The sequence below is a fragment of the Hetaerina americana genome, unplaced genomic scaffold, assembly GCF_022747635.1.
Source record: "Hetaerina americana unplaced genomic scaffold, ioHetAmer1.1.p SCAF_15, whole genome shotgun sequence".
Classification (NCBI taxonomy): domain Eukaryota; kingdom Metazoa; phylum Arthropoda; class Insecta; order Odonata; family Calopterygidae; genus Hetaerina; species Hetaerina americana.
The window spans coordinates 15,207,711-15,222,115 of NW_027286625.1; the positions used below are offsets into that span (position 1 = coordinate 15,207,711).

General features: G+C 41.0%; 1 protein-coding gene across 1 annotated transcript in view; it reads right to left on the bottom strand.

Moving 5' to 3' along the window:
- Window positions 1-4,376: 4,376 nt before the first annotated feature.
- Window positions 4,377-14,405, bottom strand: part of LOC139686820 (uncharacterized) — a 103,522-nt gene continuing 93,493 nt past the window's right edge. The window contains exons 3-5 of the mRNA XM_071583890.1: window positions 11,123-11,821; window positions 7,857-8,870; window positions 4,377-5,397 (exon numbers count right to left, since the gene is read on the bottom strand). Coding sequence (XP_071439991.1) covers window positions 4,495-5,397; window positions 7,857-8,870; window positions 11,123-11,821 — 2,616 coding nt within the window. The 3' untranslated portion in view covers window positions 4,377-4,494. The remainder of the gene's footprint in view (window positions 5,398-7,856; window positions 8,871-11,122; window positions 11,822-14,405) is intronic.

Consider the following 14,405-nt stretch of genomic DNA (forward strand, 5'->3'; position numbering starts at 1 on the left):
CAAATTTCTCTCCCATAAAAGTACATAAAAATTCTTCCTACCACCATTTCCTAAACCTTTAAGAATTTTTTTTGAAATATTGTCCACTCTTACATCCTCAGTTGATTACAATTCACTTAATTACCTTTCTATCTCACCATCAAGTAAGCATGCACCTAAGTTATCTTCATCTACATCATATTGTCTTTCTATATCTAATTGTTCTGATTTAATATCTTTACCATTTAGTTCCTCAGTTTATTCCTTCCATCTCTCTGGACTCTTCTCTGGTTCAACTAATATATTCCTGACTTATCCCTAATTGCTAGCGCCATTTTCCCTTCTTACTTCATTGACAGTGATTAAACCTTCCTGTATAGCACACTAATTTCACCCATCCTCTGCAAACTTCCCATATTCTACCTCTGTGTCTTTCGCCATGTTTCTTTTGGTCTCTTTGTTACCTGTCTCAGTGTATTATTTAACCCTTTTTACTGCCTTCTGCCTAATTCTGTAATTTAATTCTTTCATTTTCTTCTATCTTTCTGATTATCTCATTCGATCATCTCTTGCGGGTTTTAATGCCCTTTCCCGACGTCCCGTGCCGCCTCTGAGTCCGTCGGTCGAGCATACGACCACACCAGAGATGCCCAGCCTTGCCCCGCTCGCTCGTCCCTACTCCCCGGGGCCTGAACCCCATATATTGGAAAGGGTTAAATAAAGACTCATAAACCGAATACGATTCTCTCATTCTGTGCTACGCTCCCACAATGATGTCGCGGCCGCCAACCACGCGACTATGACTAACAACTATTTTAAACACTACAGTAAAAGTAGGCACCCATCGAGATGCAGGAAGTACAGGAAATATCAGTTAGATTATATTACGATGAGACTGATTTTTAGGAATAACATTACATTGATTTTCTAAGGTGCTCAGCAGTGATAATAACCCCTTGGCAGACTGAATAACTAAAGCTGGGTCATCCAGAAGTTTAACTGACTCTTTGAATTCTCCGCCTACTTTTATTCCTTTCTCCATTTCTTCCGAACACTGCCCATCCCAACACTTCATTCGCTATTCACACCTGAGTAGCCGGAGTCATGTAAACTTTGCACATTATTTGCCTCCTATCAATTCTACCAATATACTCTATTCAATGACTTCTCGAAATTCGTGAAAAAACATATGCATTCTGATCCTGACGATCCCCTTTATTTATGACCTCATTATTGTTATGGCATACTGCACCTCTCCCCTTCCTGAAGCCAAATTGATCATTTGTTGTGTAATCATTTGCCTTCCTCCCTATCCTCTTATTTATGAACCTGGTTACCACTGTAGTTGAGAGTGAAATTAAACCTCTTGTTGTTTAGTCCTCACATACAGATGCCTTTCCTTTTTTAAGTTGGAAACCCTCTCATTTAACGAAATCTCTCGGCCAGTTTCTGCCTTATAAATTCCACAAATTATTCCATAAAAACTCCCTGCACGCTTTCCTAATCCTTAGTTACGTGGGATTTTATCCATCTGCCTGGCCTTATTTGATTTCAATTCAATTTAGGGCTTTCTCTCTTGCCATCTAGTATGCCTGGACCTTAACCGTCTTCATCTACGTCATAATCTCTTTCTTCATCTGAACTTACTGGCCTAATTGCGTTTTAATATAGATTATCTATGTTTATTTATTATTTAAATCTCTGTTGGTTAAAGTAATAACTTTCCTGTCGTACCTTTATTAGTATGCACGGGTTTTCCCTTATTACTTCCCTCAAGTGCTCTCACCTAATTCTTCAACGAACCTATTTCTCAATTTGTAAACTCACCATATCCTCGCTGTGCGTCTTCCGCCAGGCTTCTTTCACACTCTTAGTTCCCGCCTCAGTTAATAATATCTTAATAATTTCTTAATAATTTCTTCTAACAGGCTCACTGTTTACATTATTCCATTTCCTTTTTCGCTTATATTCCTATTCATTTCGTCTGTAATCCATGGTTTCCTAGTCCGTTTATTATTACACTCATTTACTATTCATTTAGTTGGGTATGCGTCTTTCGATATCCCCTTTTTGGTATGTTCCCATGTTTCTTCTACTAAATTTCCTGTCCTCACTCATAATATTTTTACTGTGTTCTGGTATATATTTTCGTTATGGCGATTTCTTCTAAATTATCTTTCCTCAGCCCCATTGCTTGCCTTATCCTTTTGAATATGACGCTGAACTTCAATTGGACTAAGTTATGATATAAACCGGCATCTGCTTCCGGGAAACTGCGAATTGATTACACTTTCCTAAATATGTGCTTAACCATAATAAAGCGGGCTATATCTCTCTAAATCTCCGGGCATTTTTCTCATACAACTACTTCTATTATGTTTAAAATTAGTTTTCTTGATGACATTAAAAAATAAATAAGATAAGATTGTACGTTACATATAAAGAATACACGGGCTATCATTATTACTAGGGGGCAGTATCTACTGCGTAAGATCATGCGTAAAACCTCTTTTTACATCGGCGGTTATATTTCGAAGCGGACGCATGTCTGCGTTAAATTAAGCTCAAAATCTCGAAGGTCGTCCCTTGACAATAAGTTTATTGATAATTATTGACAATAAAATTATGTTACAATACCTCTGCTTAGCCTCGTGAGTACTGCTGCCCACTGATCGCATCGTATTAGTATGAATACCGACCCCTTCTATTGGGGTTACAAAGAAGAGGTATACAACTTAAAACTATTACTTTGTACCGCGATGTCATTGACAGTCGTTAATGAGTCCTAAAACGCCTACCTGCACATTTCCAACTAAACAAAAACGAAGGAAATTTTGGTTGGAAGCTGCTAAAGAGCCAATCAACGTGAATGCGTTTATGTTGCTGCAAAGTCCGTTTTGAATTCAGTGTCATTTAAATAAAATAATGGAATACAATTTGAAGCACACAATCTTTATCTTAGCTTAAAGATATTTCTGAGAATTTCATGAAACACATTTCGGAGCATATCTTAATAGTCGTGAAATGTAACGTAAAATTCAGAAGTATTACAAATCGGAATCCTGAACCAATGGCGAAAAGGAAGAGGCCGTTGATAAAACCGTGGACGATGACAAGGGAATTGTTTCGGAAGGAGAAATGTGAGAATATCTGAAAAGTGGGGCAAGAAATTCCATAATTGAGATAATATGTACGGTGAATAAGGAACGGATTAGTAACCATGGTTAACGATAGAGATGGTTGGGTGTAAATTGGATACAATTAGCGAATTTATGGCTGGTAGGAGTAGATTGCGTAGATAGAAGACTTATCCGAAGCAGTAAATATTAAGTGTGGGGAGCGAGTGAAGAATCTGGATGAACAATTATAATGATGGGAGGTGAGACGATTTTAGGGAAAATTTTCATATGGAGCATAGTTCTGTACGGCTCGGAAACTAGATCGTTGAGGCAAGAGGATAAGATCAGGTTGCAGTCTTTTGTTGCGTAATCTTGGAGAAGACTGGAAAAAATTAAATTGAGAGAAGGGCACAAACGAAGTCCTAGGTATGTTAGAGGATGAGAGGAGATTGTCGAAAATATTTGAAGAGGAAAAGTGGATGGAGGGTACCGTGAGTAGTGTATTGAAGTATTTGGTGATTTAATATCGCTTCAGGTGGAATTTGCGATACACGCGTAGCTTATGAAGATAATTATTTTGTTTTCCCTGCGTCCATCGAAAAACCATCTTGCCTGTAAACCTCCGTCTGTTTTTTATGCATGATATGTCTTAAGGAAGTCATAGTATGTTTCATATATTAGTTTCATTGTCATACAATGAATATTGTTCGTTGATGTCCATCATCTTTATTTAATTGCTGTTAATTGTGAAATCGGAATATGAATAAGACAACGTTACCTACATGTAACAGTGTGTTTGTATATTTTTTCTTGCTTATATATATGTTGGTCACTTATCCCATATTGAAGTCCTGTTAACAAATAAAGGTTTTACTCTTTCGGGGTAATGTGAAGTTGTAGATTGATTACCAGATGTATGAAAAACAATACTTTAATATTTTCAATTTTATTATTTACAAAACCAGCATAAATCTAACAGGAAAAAATTCTCGAGTTCGAAGCGGTATTGGTTCTCATAAAAAAAACATATATACTCATTTTTACTAAAAGTAACATTTAGTCGATAACTCAATTTTATTATAAGTAAAACGCTTGGCGAATATAACAACACACTCTTGTTCATATACCAACAAGGACGGAAAAAATAGCACATCAGCGCACACAATCCAAAAAAATAAACAGATTTACACATATTGAGCAATCTTTTAAAGTGACCCGTTGTCCCGAGGAAAAATTGGTACTCTTTCACTGCAGGCTACAGTTCCAAAAACAAGCAAATTTAGGTACACAGTTTTTGCAGGCTTTATTCTCTGGCACTTCCGCTTCGTTTACATGACGGTTAAGGGCGACGAGAAGTCGCCCTTAAATCACCCACCAAGCGCGATGCAGGATGAGACTAAACGGCTGACGTCGGAGGAGGAGGAGGCGACCTGTGTGGAGAATTCCGAGGGGACGGGGTACGGACCACGACCCGACTAGCGCTGGTAACCGTTGCGGGTATCCCGGGGCCCTCAGTCTTGGCCGTCCCCAGCGTTTCAGCCGGACCGATTTTCGGCTCGCCGGGCGACAGCGTCATCTGTTGCTCTGGGTTTGTCGCGAGGCCAGGGGTTAGACTCCCCTGGCTGTCCGACGGGGCCTCCAGGGTTCCCGTTGCCGAGCCGGCAGCAGCCGACCCCGCTTCCGCCGTGCACTTCTTTGCGTGTGTCCTCATGTTGCTGGACTGACTGAACCGGAGTCCGCACCTCTGGCACGCGTACGGCTTGACGCCCGTGTGGAAGTTCATGTGGGTCTTGAGGTGGTGCTTCTTAGTAAACGCCTTCCCGCAGAGGTCGCATGAGTGCGGTTTCTCCCCGCTGTGTAGCCGGGCGTGAAGAGCCATGTTGCTCCGGTCCGCGAACGCCTTGCCGCAGACGGCGCAGCGGAACGGCCGCTCCCCGGTGTGGGTGCGGGCGTGCTGCCGCAGTAGCATCTTCCGTCCGAACCTCTTACCGCACTCCTCGCACTCGTGTGGCTTCTCGCCCGTGTGGATACGGACGTGCATGTTGTAGGCCACGCGCTGGTTGAAACGTTTCTCGCAGTGCTCGCACGCGTACTCCTTCCGGTTGCGGTGGATTTTGAGGTGGGAGCTCAGGTAACCTCGGTCGTTGAACTGCTTACCGCACTCGGGGCAGGTGCAGGCGAACTCCCGCGTGCCTTCATGGACGGAGCGATGGTACTTGAAGTTGCGGAGTTGACTGAACTGCTTGCCACAGTCTTCGCAGCGAAAGGGTTTTTCGCCCGTGTGGGTGCGGTGATGGACCTGGAAGAAACAAACATGTTGATGTCACTCTTCCCGTCTGGGAACCAGGGAACCATCGTCAATCCAAATGCAGCGACTACAGTGCCATTGGCGAGACATGAACCCCACGAATAATATCACGATGTCCCTTACATTCGAGGTTACATGAATGCCAGAGAAAGTAAATGTTCATTTTCAAGAGTCATGCCTCTCACTCAGGTTTCTATGTTCTACTCTAGCAATAACGTACCAGGGTTACTGACTTTTGCATAATTCTGGCCTTATTGTTACGAATATCCAGGTTGATGTTCTAAACAGCTTCAATTAAATTACGTAATTTTTTAGTTACCTCAGCAATTCTTGGAAAAAAATTATTTGAAAAGTTGACATGAATGCAAATATTCCATTAGTGATTCCTTGAATAAATATTATCACATTTTGGTAGTCTACCATTTAAGGGAGGTTTTCGAGGGACGCAAAATTAACACCCCTACATTTCTTGGCCTTACCTAACAAGAATACCTGACACCACACACTAAAATAAAATTCCGTGTCAGAAAGGAGGAGGCCTCTCTTCTGGCTATAGTATTCATTCTCATACGTAAAACGGACATACGAAGAAAAGTATTAATTTAACTTGATTGAACTTACAAAAATGAAAAACTTATATATTTTGTAATATCCATGAAAAGCTAATTTCAGAAATTGGTCGTGATACATATTATAATTAAGACAATTTAATGCCCCTTTACAGTTTGAAAGAATGAATCTATTAATGAAAATGAGGCAATTTATCACTCTCTAATCACATTTTTGACTCTGTATAATCACATCTTTTTCGCATTCTTAATTACTTTTTAATTCAAACTTTCCATTAAATAATTAAAAAGATAATTTAGGTACTTTTATATAGAGATGATTATGATCCGGAAATCGTTGTTTTTTCGCGTGCAAGTTATATTTATCGAATGGTCGACCCAAAGGAACAACTTTTTATTGAACTATTTTTTTGCAATCTTTCTGAATGGTTATAAATCTGTGTAGTTAACATTGGTTATTATTTCTTTTTAACTCGAAAGCCTTAATAAAGAGGTAAATGGGTCGGTCAACTCAAAGATAATGATTTTTAATATGCGAAAGAATGGAAGTTTTGGACGCAAAGGAGGGTTGCCTCCAAAATTAAATAAACATTATTTTTTAGCGAAATCATAATAATTTATTTAGAATATAATGTTACATGAAATTCCAAACCAAATGTATAGAAGCAAATGTCTCAAATGTTTATTTTATTCGTTACTAATGGGTAAAAGAATCTTAATTCTATTGAAAAATGTTGTGGATTGGAATGAGGAAAAATAGCAATCTATCGTAATTCAAACTGAAGCTAATAAATTTAAAAAAATATACATTGAGGTAAAATTGAAAGGGTTTTGAATCTAAATTTTATTGAAATTTCTTATATTTGCACATTTTTGCAATCTAAAGGAATAAAGAACTCAGGTGAAGTGAACTTGGAGATTATCGTGACTTTTTATTATTTTAGTAAAAATAAATTTAGGGATCTAAATTAGGTTTCAAGTACAAATAACCAAAAAATACATTATGTATTGCACGAAAAGTGAAGAGTCAGGCGTGATGTTGTGGAATCGAGACATAATAAGAACTTCGTTGCAATTTTCCACATGGTATCACCTGATGATGATATAGTGTATCGAAACCATGGTCGGAAATAAAGTTTTAACTGTGGAAAATTGCAACGAAGTTCTTATTATTATGTATTGCAATTTGCTAACTCAATATAGATATAAGTGTACACACTACCCCACTGTCATTTATTTGATGAACACGAATTTAATTAGAGGGAGAATCATGGAACGGACAAGGGACGACATGTGAGAAGCTAGACTCGAAAAGAAGTAGATATTTTATCAATGATATGAGTAGAATAATCATGCTGGTCACGAGCGCCTTTAAAATAGTAACCATATGTTAAAGATATTGAAAATAATTTGGAATATTTATTTTGACCCTTAATTTGCATATTTTTTCCAAAATCATTTAGATTAAACCGGAAGCGAGGGCTCTATTTAGTTCCGTTCAATGGAATTTGTTAAATGATATCTCAAGAGTAGAGTTTTGAAAACTACTACTTATTTATTTCACCTAGCTGTCTGGTATTGCAAAAAGGAAGGGCATGTAAGATATATCAACGTTTCTTAGAGCACTTTACCGACTCTGTGTTCGTGGTAACTACCGTGGTCTATGAAGTTAATATTCGATTGAAATTCATGTTAATATTAGGTCCTTAAGGTTAAGCTTGGTATGGCGGATTACAAAACACTTCCTCGAGTTCAGGAGTAGCCACCGTAAACAGAACCAGAAATAGATCGGGGAAATGAGTTATTTTTAATGTTTTGCCACTTTCGCCGATTAAAAGCGCTAATTTCATTTGCGAGTGTGATGCAGTGAATCATACGTACCTTGAGAGATGCACGCGACACGAAGGCCTTCCCACACACTGGACAGATGTGCGGCCGCGAGCCATCGTGCAGCCTCTGGTGCACGCTCCAGTGGCCTCGCTGCGTGAAACTCTTCCCGCACACAGAACACTCGAATGGTTTCTCTCCGGTGTGGGTGCGTCGATGCTGCTCCAGTAACTGCCGGCGCCCAAACGTCTTCCCGCACGTCTCACACGTGTGAGGTCCGCTGCTGCCGGAGGGGGACTTGGCGGCCGGTGACCCCTGGGGACTCACTCCGTTAGGTGAACTGGGGGGAGGGACCACCAGAGTGGGCATTAAGGTGGGCAAAGGCGGCCGCTTGTCTTCCTCCCGCGTGCTGAAGGTTCCACTTGTTGAAGTCTCCGGTGTGGACTGTGGTGGAGAGACGACGATCAACGGGGGCTGGAAGGCCGATTTCTTGGAGAGCCTGATCACGGACTGCTCCACGGCGATTGAAGATTCACTGGGCCACTGGGGTCTCGAAGGAGAGGTTGGGTCGAGGGGGGACGCCGGCACAGGGAGGGAGTCTTCGTCCTTAGTTTCCATTGAAGGATTACCAAGCTGTCTGTCACTGCTTTGGGAGTCATCTGCGGAAGTGTTACCCGTCGATTGAAGAGACCGGTAGAAGTCTCGGAGGCGGCGTTGTTTCAGGGTGAAGCGGGATGGCGAAGGTGGCGGAGATGGCTGCGTTGTGGGTGTAGAGGGGTTCGTGGGGTTGGGGACGGGACCTGGGTTCGGCGAAAGGGTCCGTAGGTCCGCAGTCGCGATGGCCAAAGCGGCCGTTCCTTCTGCTGGGGATTCTGCCGTGTGGATCTTGTTGGGGACGGATAGTAAGGATTGAGGCCGCGATGTCGGGATAGCTGAGGGTGACTGGGGCGCCCAAGAACATGCAGACGAGTATGCAGATGAGGTAGAGGATGGGGATGGGCAAAATGGCGATGGACAGCAGTAGGGCTTCCTTGTGTCAGGCGTCATCCCTGGTACGGTCAACAGGTCCTGCCAGAATATGAGGAGAAATTAGTTTGAAACACTTTGCCACTTTTTACAGATATTAATATAACTTTGTCCTAGGAGATCGATTACCTTGTTTCATATTGAAATAATGGGACAATTAAACGTAAACGTTAGCAGCAATGCATGCCAGCGCGGATTTTTAACGACATCTACCTCTGTTGGCAGGTTTAGATGCCTCTAGTTGCAGCTACAATATTACAAGGTCTGTTTCAAAAGTAGTAGGACTGAGTCGATTAAAAAACATTTATTTCCAGAATCGATACGCTCACTCAAAATTCTTCGAAATAGCACCCTTGTGCGTCCACACACCAATGCCAGTAGGTTTTCCATGCATGGTACGCCTTCTGGAAGGCGACTTCCGGAATGCCGCTAAGCTCCCTCGTCACGGTCTGTTGTAACGCTTCCATCGAGCCGTGGTGACGTCCTTTCGGCAAGGATTTGAGGCGGGGGAAGAGTAAGAAGTCTTGTGGGAATTGTCCAGAAATTTGGATACTCAAACACATGGTCGAGAAGCTCTTGGCAGTTCAGCGTGCGAGTTTCCTTTTGTTCGTCCAAGAGCACTCGCGGTACCAACTTCGCAAGCACCTTTCTCATGCTCATGTTTTCGGTCACAAGTGGTTTCAAATAACTTTAAGGGATACCAAGTTCCAGGCATAAACTATTCGAGCACTTAATCTGCGATCCCTGTCAACAAATTCGTCATTCTTGCAAATATTTTCTTCACTTTTTGCGGTTGAAGTACGTCCTGAACGCTCGGCGTCGTCAACATCGTCTCTACCCTCCCGAAACAACTTGGGCCACTGAAAAACTCTCGATATGACCATGCCGTTATCACCATAGGCTGCCTTAAGCATGTCATGAGTGTCTTTCCCGGTTTTGCCCAGTTTCACGCGAAATTTGATGACCTGGCGCCGTTCCAATAACAGCTTCCTGACATAGAGTAACGAGGTCACATTATAGATGTTTCGCAAACGAATGATCCGCATTCCGCAAAGGCTCAGAACTAACTGCTACCGGCCTCCTGTATTTCCTGAGACTCGCCTCCTTCGAACTCAGCCAGGGAACCTCCCGTCCATACGTCTATCTGGGAAAAAATTAGTCATACTACGACCAATCAGGGGGGTTCTCCTCTTCGGACCAATCACAAGTCACCTGACTCGAGAGCTTAAGTATATAAGACGGTCAAATGCAGAGTGATACTCATATACCCTGAGGACGATGCACGAGTCGAGCATCGAAACGTCGGCCAATCGGGAACCCCTGACCCGGTGGGAGACCCGAGAAAAACTTCATTAAGTCATACTACTTTTGGGACAGACCTTATATATTGGATGATTATTTTCAAAATTGACATCACATGCTGAAATCACCTAAGTCGATTCTCATGAATAATTTCCTGACGTAATACTCTAACGCAAAGCATAGGCAATATGAATTGATTCAGGAATGTTGGAATCTTTTGTCTATCGTTTCGGCAATTCCAAATAGTATTGTCTTCCAACGGAATAAATGTAATTTAGCTATTAATTCAACCTTATTCGGCGTGATGATGGGGTTTAGCAATTTATCTACTACCTATATTTAGTTTTGAGGGAATTTTGTTGGCAGGATGGTAAATGTTGTTTATAAATGTACAAAAATAAGACATTTGCGTGTATAATTGAACAGGCACCAAGAGGAAAATTTAGAGAACATTAGGTCTCTGTATTTATAACTATCCTTTAACTTCTCTCATAAATTGCTTTCCCAGTTGATTCTTATCTTTGATAGACATGTTGATACCGGTGTTTTTATGTTATTCGCTGCTGATGACGCTACGTATTATAGATTAAAGGGTAATATGCTTAATTTTGGAAAATAAGCAGCCGCTATAATGCATCTTGGTTCCAATTTTTAAATTTAATATAAATAATTAATATATTGATCGGCTAATAGAATATTTTTTTCAAATTTATCTATGTACATTGAGATTATGATTTGGTTGGGTTAGGGATTCATCTGTAACTTCTACAGCTCAGTCGTTCACATTGCTCTTTTAATTATTTATTCTATTTCTTTTAATTGCACTGCTGCGTGGGAATTAATAAGTAAATAACTAATTTGAATCGTTTGGGGAATATGAAGGAACACCTATACAAATATATACAGGGGTATCTCCTCGCTTACGGCCATCACCGCCTTTTAGGAAGAGAACTTGGAGAGGATTTGAGTTAAGTACCTTAAAATGTACTCACCCTGCTGGACGCTTGGCAGACCATCGGCTCGACTCGAGGGGGCAACGGCGGGGGCGTCGGAGGGCGGACTGGCGCGATGACCGAGGACGTTCTCCAGGGAGGCACAGCCGAGCCGACCCTCTGGCTCCAGGGTGACTTCATGACGGGTGTGGGCCTCGGGGGGACCAGGGTAGGCCTCGGTGGAATGGAGAAGTGGTCCATCAGGCCCTCCCGGAAGGCGTTGCCCCAGGAGTCCTCGCTCTGGTAAACGGACGCCGGATGGACTTCCGGGGACCTCACGGTCGTCCCGCTGGCGAAATGCCGTCTTCGCTTCGAGCCGTCCTCGCTGCTCGATCCGTAGTGCAACTCGGTTTTGGCACCGGAGGACGACGAGGTGGAAAGGTCGTGGGGGAGCATTACTTCGGGGGCGGGAGGACGCGTGCTCAGGGGAGGCGGTGGAACGTTGTCGGTGACGCTTTCCTCTGATCCCTGGTTACCGTGGTGGTGGCGAGGGATCTCTTCCGTGAGCGCGTGCTCGAAACCCGGCATCAGGACGCTGATTTGCAGGGCGTGTGCGGCCCGCAGGAAAGCTCGGAGGCACCGCCGGGGTAAACTTGCCGACCCGGAGTACATAAACCTCAGGAGCGATCGCATCTCTTCGGCTCCGATGTCATGGAGGATTATGGTTGCGTGCTCCCCAGGGTTGTCGACGAGGACTTGCTGGAAAATCGTAAATAAGACTAATGAGAATTCATGGAATTATTCTTAGGCAAAAAGTCAATTCGAGAAGGGTCGGATAACCAACAGAATTAAAATCGCGGTAATAACTGAATGGGGATTTTTGCGGAAATGTTCCATTGACCTACAATGGAAATTCATGCTAAAATGTCAAGTTTCATTAATGCCCATCAAAATCACAATGCCCTCTTACGTTAAGTTTTAGGAGAGATTAAAGGATGGAACTAGCACGAAATATGTTTTTGTGTAATTGTTTTCACCAAATAATTGTTCACCAATTTTTTTTCACCATTCATAATAAAAGCTTCCTTTTTTAAGTTTTTTTGTAATGAAAAAAGCTTCCTCGTTTGACCACTTTTCCCATGTTCCATGGCTCTGGTCCATAGAGTACCATTCTACACACCAACGCTTTGACGAGCTGCTTTCTTGTTGCAACCTCTGGTTCTTTGAATGTTGTAGTACACTCTTCTTCACGAATGCATTCTTAGCTTCTGCTTTCTTTGCTTGATGCGGATCGAACTTCTTCCATCACAAGTCACGCTGCTGCCCAGGTAGGGCAAGGATTCCTCTTGCTCTTGCTTGACTCCTGGAATTGTGATATCTACCTTCAGCTTCTATCTTCCACATACAAGGATAATGGTTTTCTTCTTGCTGATAGTCATGTTATACAGGTCATATTCTTGCGCTTCTAAGCTAAGCTGCGCAAGAATATTGTCATTTAATATTTGTCGCAGCTTCATTAGGATAGCTGCTTGTTATGGAGCCTAATCAGGGAATATATGTCATTAAACGTCACGTACCTACTCTCATCCTTTCTTGGAAGTTAATAGTCATCGAATGTAAATTTTATATTATCTGAGATGAGTCTTAAGATAGGATTGGCGTTCAATATATGCAAACATTTACGACAATGGTTCATTCTTCTGCCAAAATTGTTAAAGCCATATTATTTAAAATTGAAATGTAAATTTTACTCTAAAAACATTGAAACTTTAAACTTTGAAGATGTGAATTTAGGTCTTACATCAGTCACTCAAAGGAAAAGAAGAATACGCCACAGAGAATCCAATCAAAAATATCTTGTTTTCTGGAATTGCTATTGAATGGCTATTGCAATAAAAAATTAATGGAAACTTATAAAATTTTTCGTGCTAATATTTACTTAATTCTACGGTGAACTCTCTCACTCTCACCCTAAACTGTGGTTCAGGAAAAATAAAATAGTAAAATTAGGAGACTTCTAAAAAATCGGTACTCATAATTTGATGAAGAAATCAAACAGCAATGTTACTAGAACCTAATTAAGAACAGTCTTTGAATTCACTCTACATTTCGTGAAACGGTCTAAAAGAGACGTTCACCATTTTAACAATTAAGTCAAAACCTAGAAATACTTTAAGAATTTTTGTATTTCCATTAGGCAAAAGTTTAATTTAGTCTACGTATGGTTTTATTTGTAATATTATTCACAAACGCAAATAATTATTTTGCAGGAAGATTAATTGCTAATCGTTATAATCGCACGTCCTGAGAGAAAATACAGAAAATATGTTGTTAAAAATGATGAATATTTAAAATGGGGAAATTACAACTAGAGAAGGATCAAGAACTCTCTAACGTAGATCGTTAAGGTTATTTATACTGTTTCGAGAACAGTATCATGCTGATGTTAAATGCTTCATTCTTGGCAGTCATAAAATGGAAAACGGAAATAGAAATGATTTCCATTGGCGGATAAAGTAATAGAATACGAGCAGAATAGGTTAGTGGAGGGCAGTAGATCAAAGTAATGAGGCAATAACTTTGAAAATAATTGGATTTAAATGTTGGCAATACATTACCAGTAAAAGATTTATGCTCCGTCGAAACTTCGTTGGGCTTTTCCTTATAGATAGCTTCAAGGACTTTATAACTCTTGCTACAAATTTTTACGTCATTTCATACGTATTGCATCCCATCTCTAAACTTTCTTTCCGCGCGTTCCTGACGTCGCCCTATCGCTTAAATGAAACCATTATGCTCACTATCCAGGAAACCTTTGATACGCTGTAATATGATAGTGTGGGTATTTCAAGTCCCCACAGGTAAAGCACTGGGCTGCATCATTGCCAGAGTTCTCAAAACTATTGATGCAATTTATAGGCAGTGGCGAAAAATAGGAAAAGGCTTGTACTTCATGAATGCCACCTCTTATCAAAAAGCGTCTTATGCTTTATAATTGATAACATTCAGGTAATAGCATGTTCTAAAATATGCCGATAATTTTACGCAATAAATCAATGCAAATCTCTTAAGCCATCACGCATCTATTATCGTCATGGAACTAGCGAACGGGTGCGAGCAGATCAAGGGAATAGATTAAGTCGTTACATAGTAAAAGTACAATAATTGATATATAAGTGTATACGTAATAAATATTTGGATGGGATTATGCAAATTAAAACTTTTTATTTTTAAAACCCACTTACTGGTAATTTTATGAAATGTGTCCGAGATATAAATGATACTGTCGATAAGTGTGCCCTCTTAACTGGAGCAATTTTCTCAGGAGTAAAAAGTAGTAAAA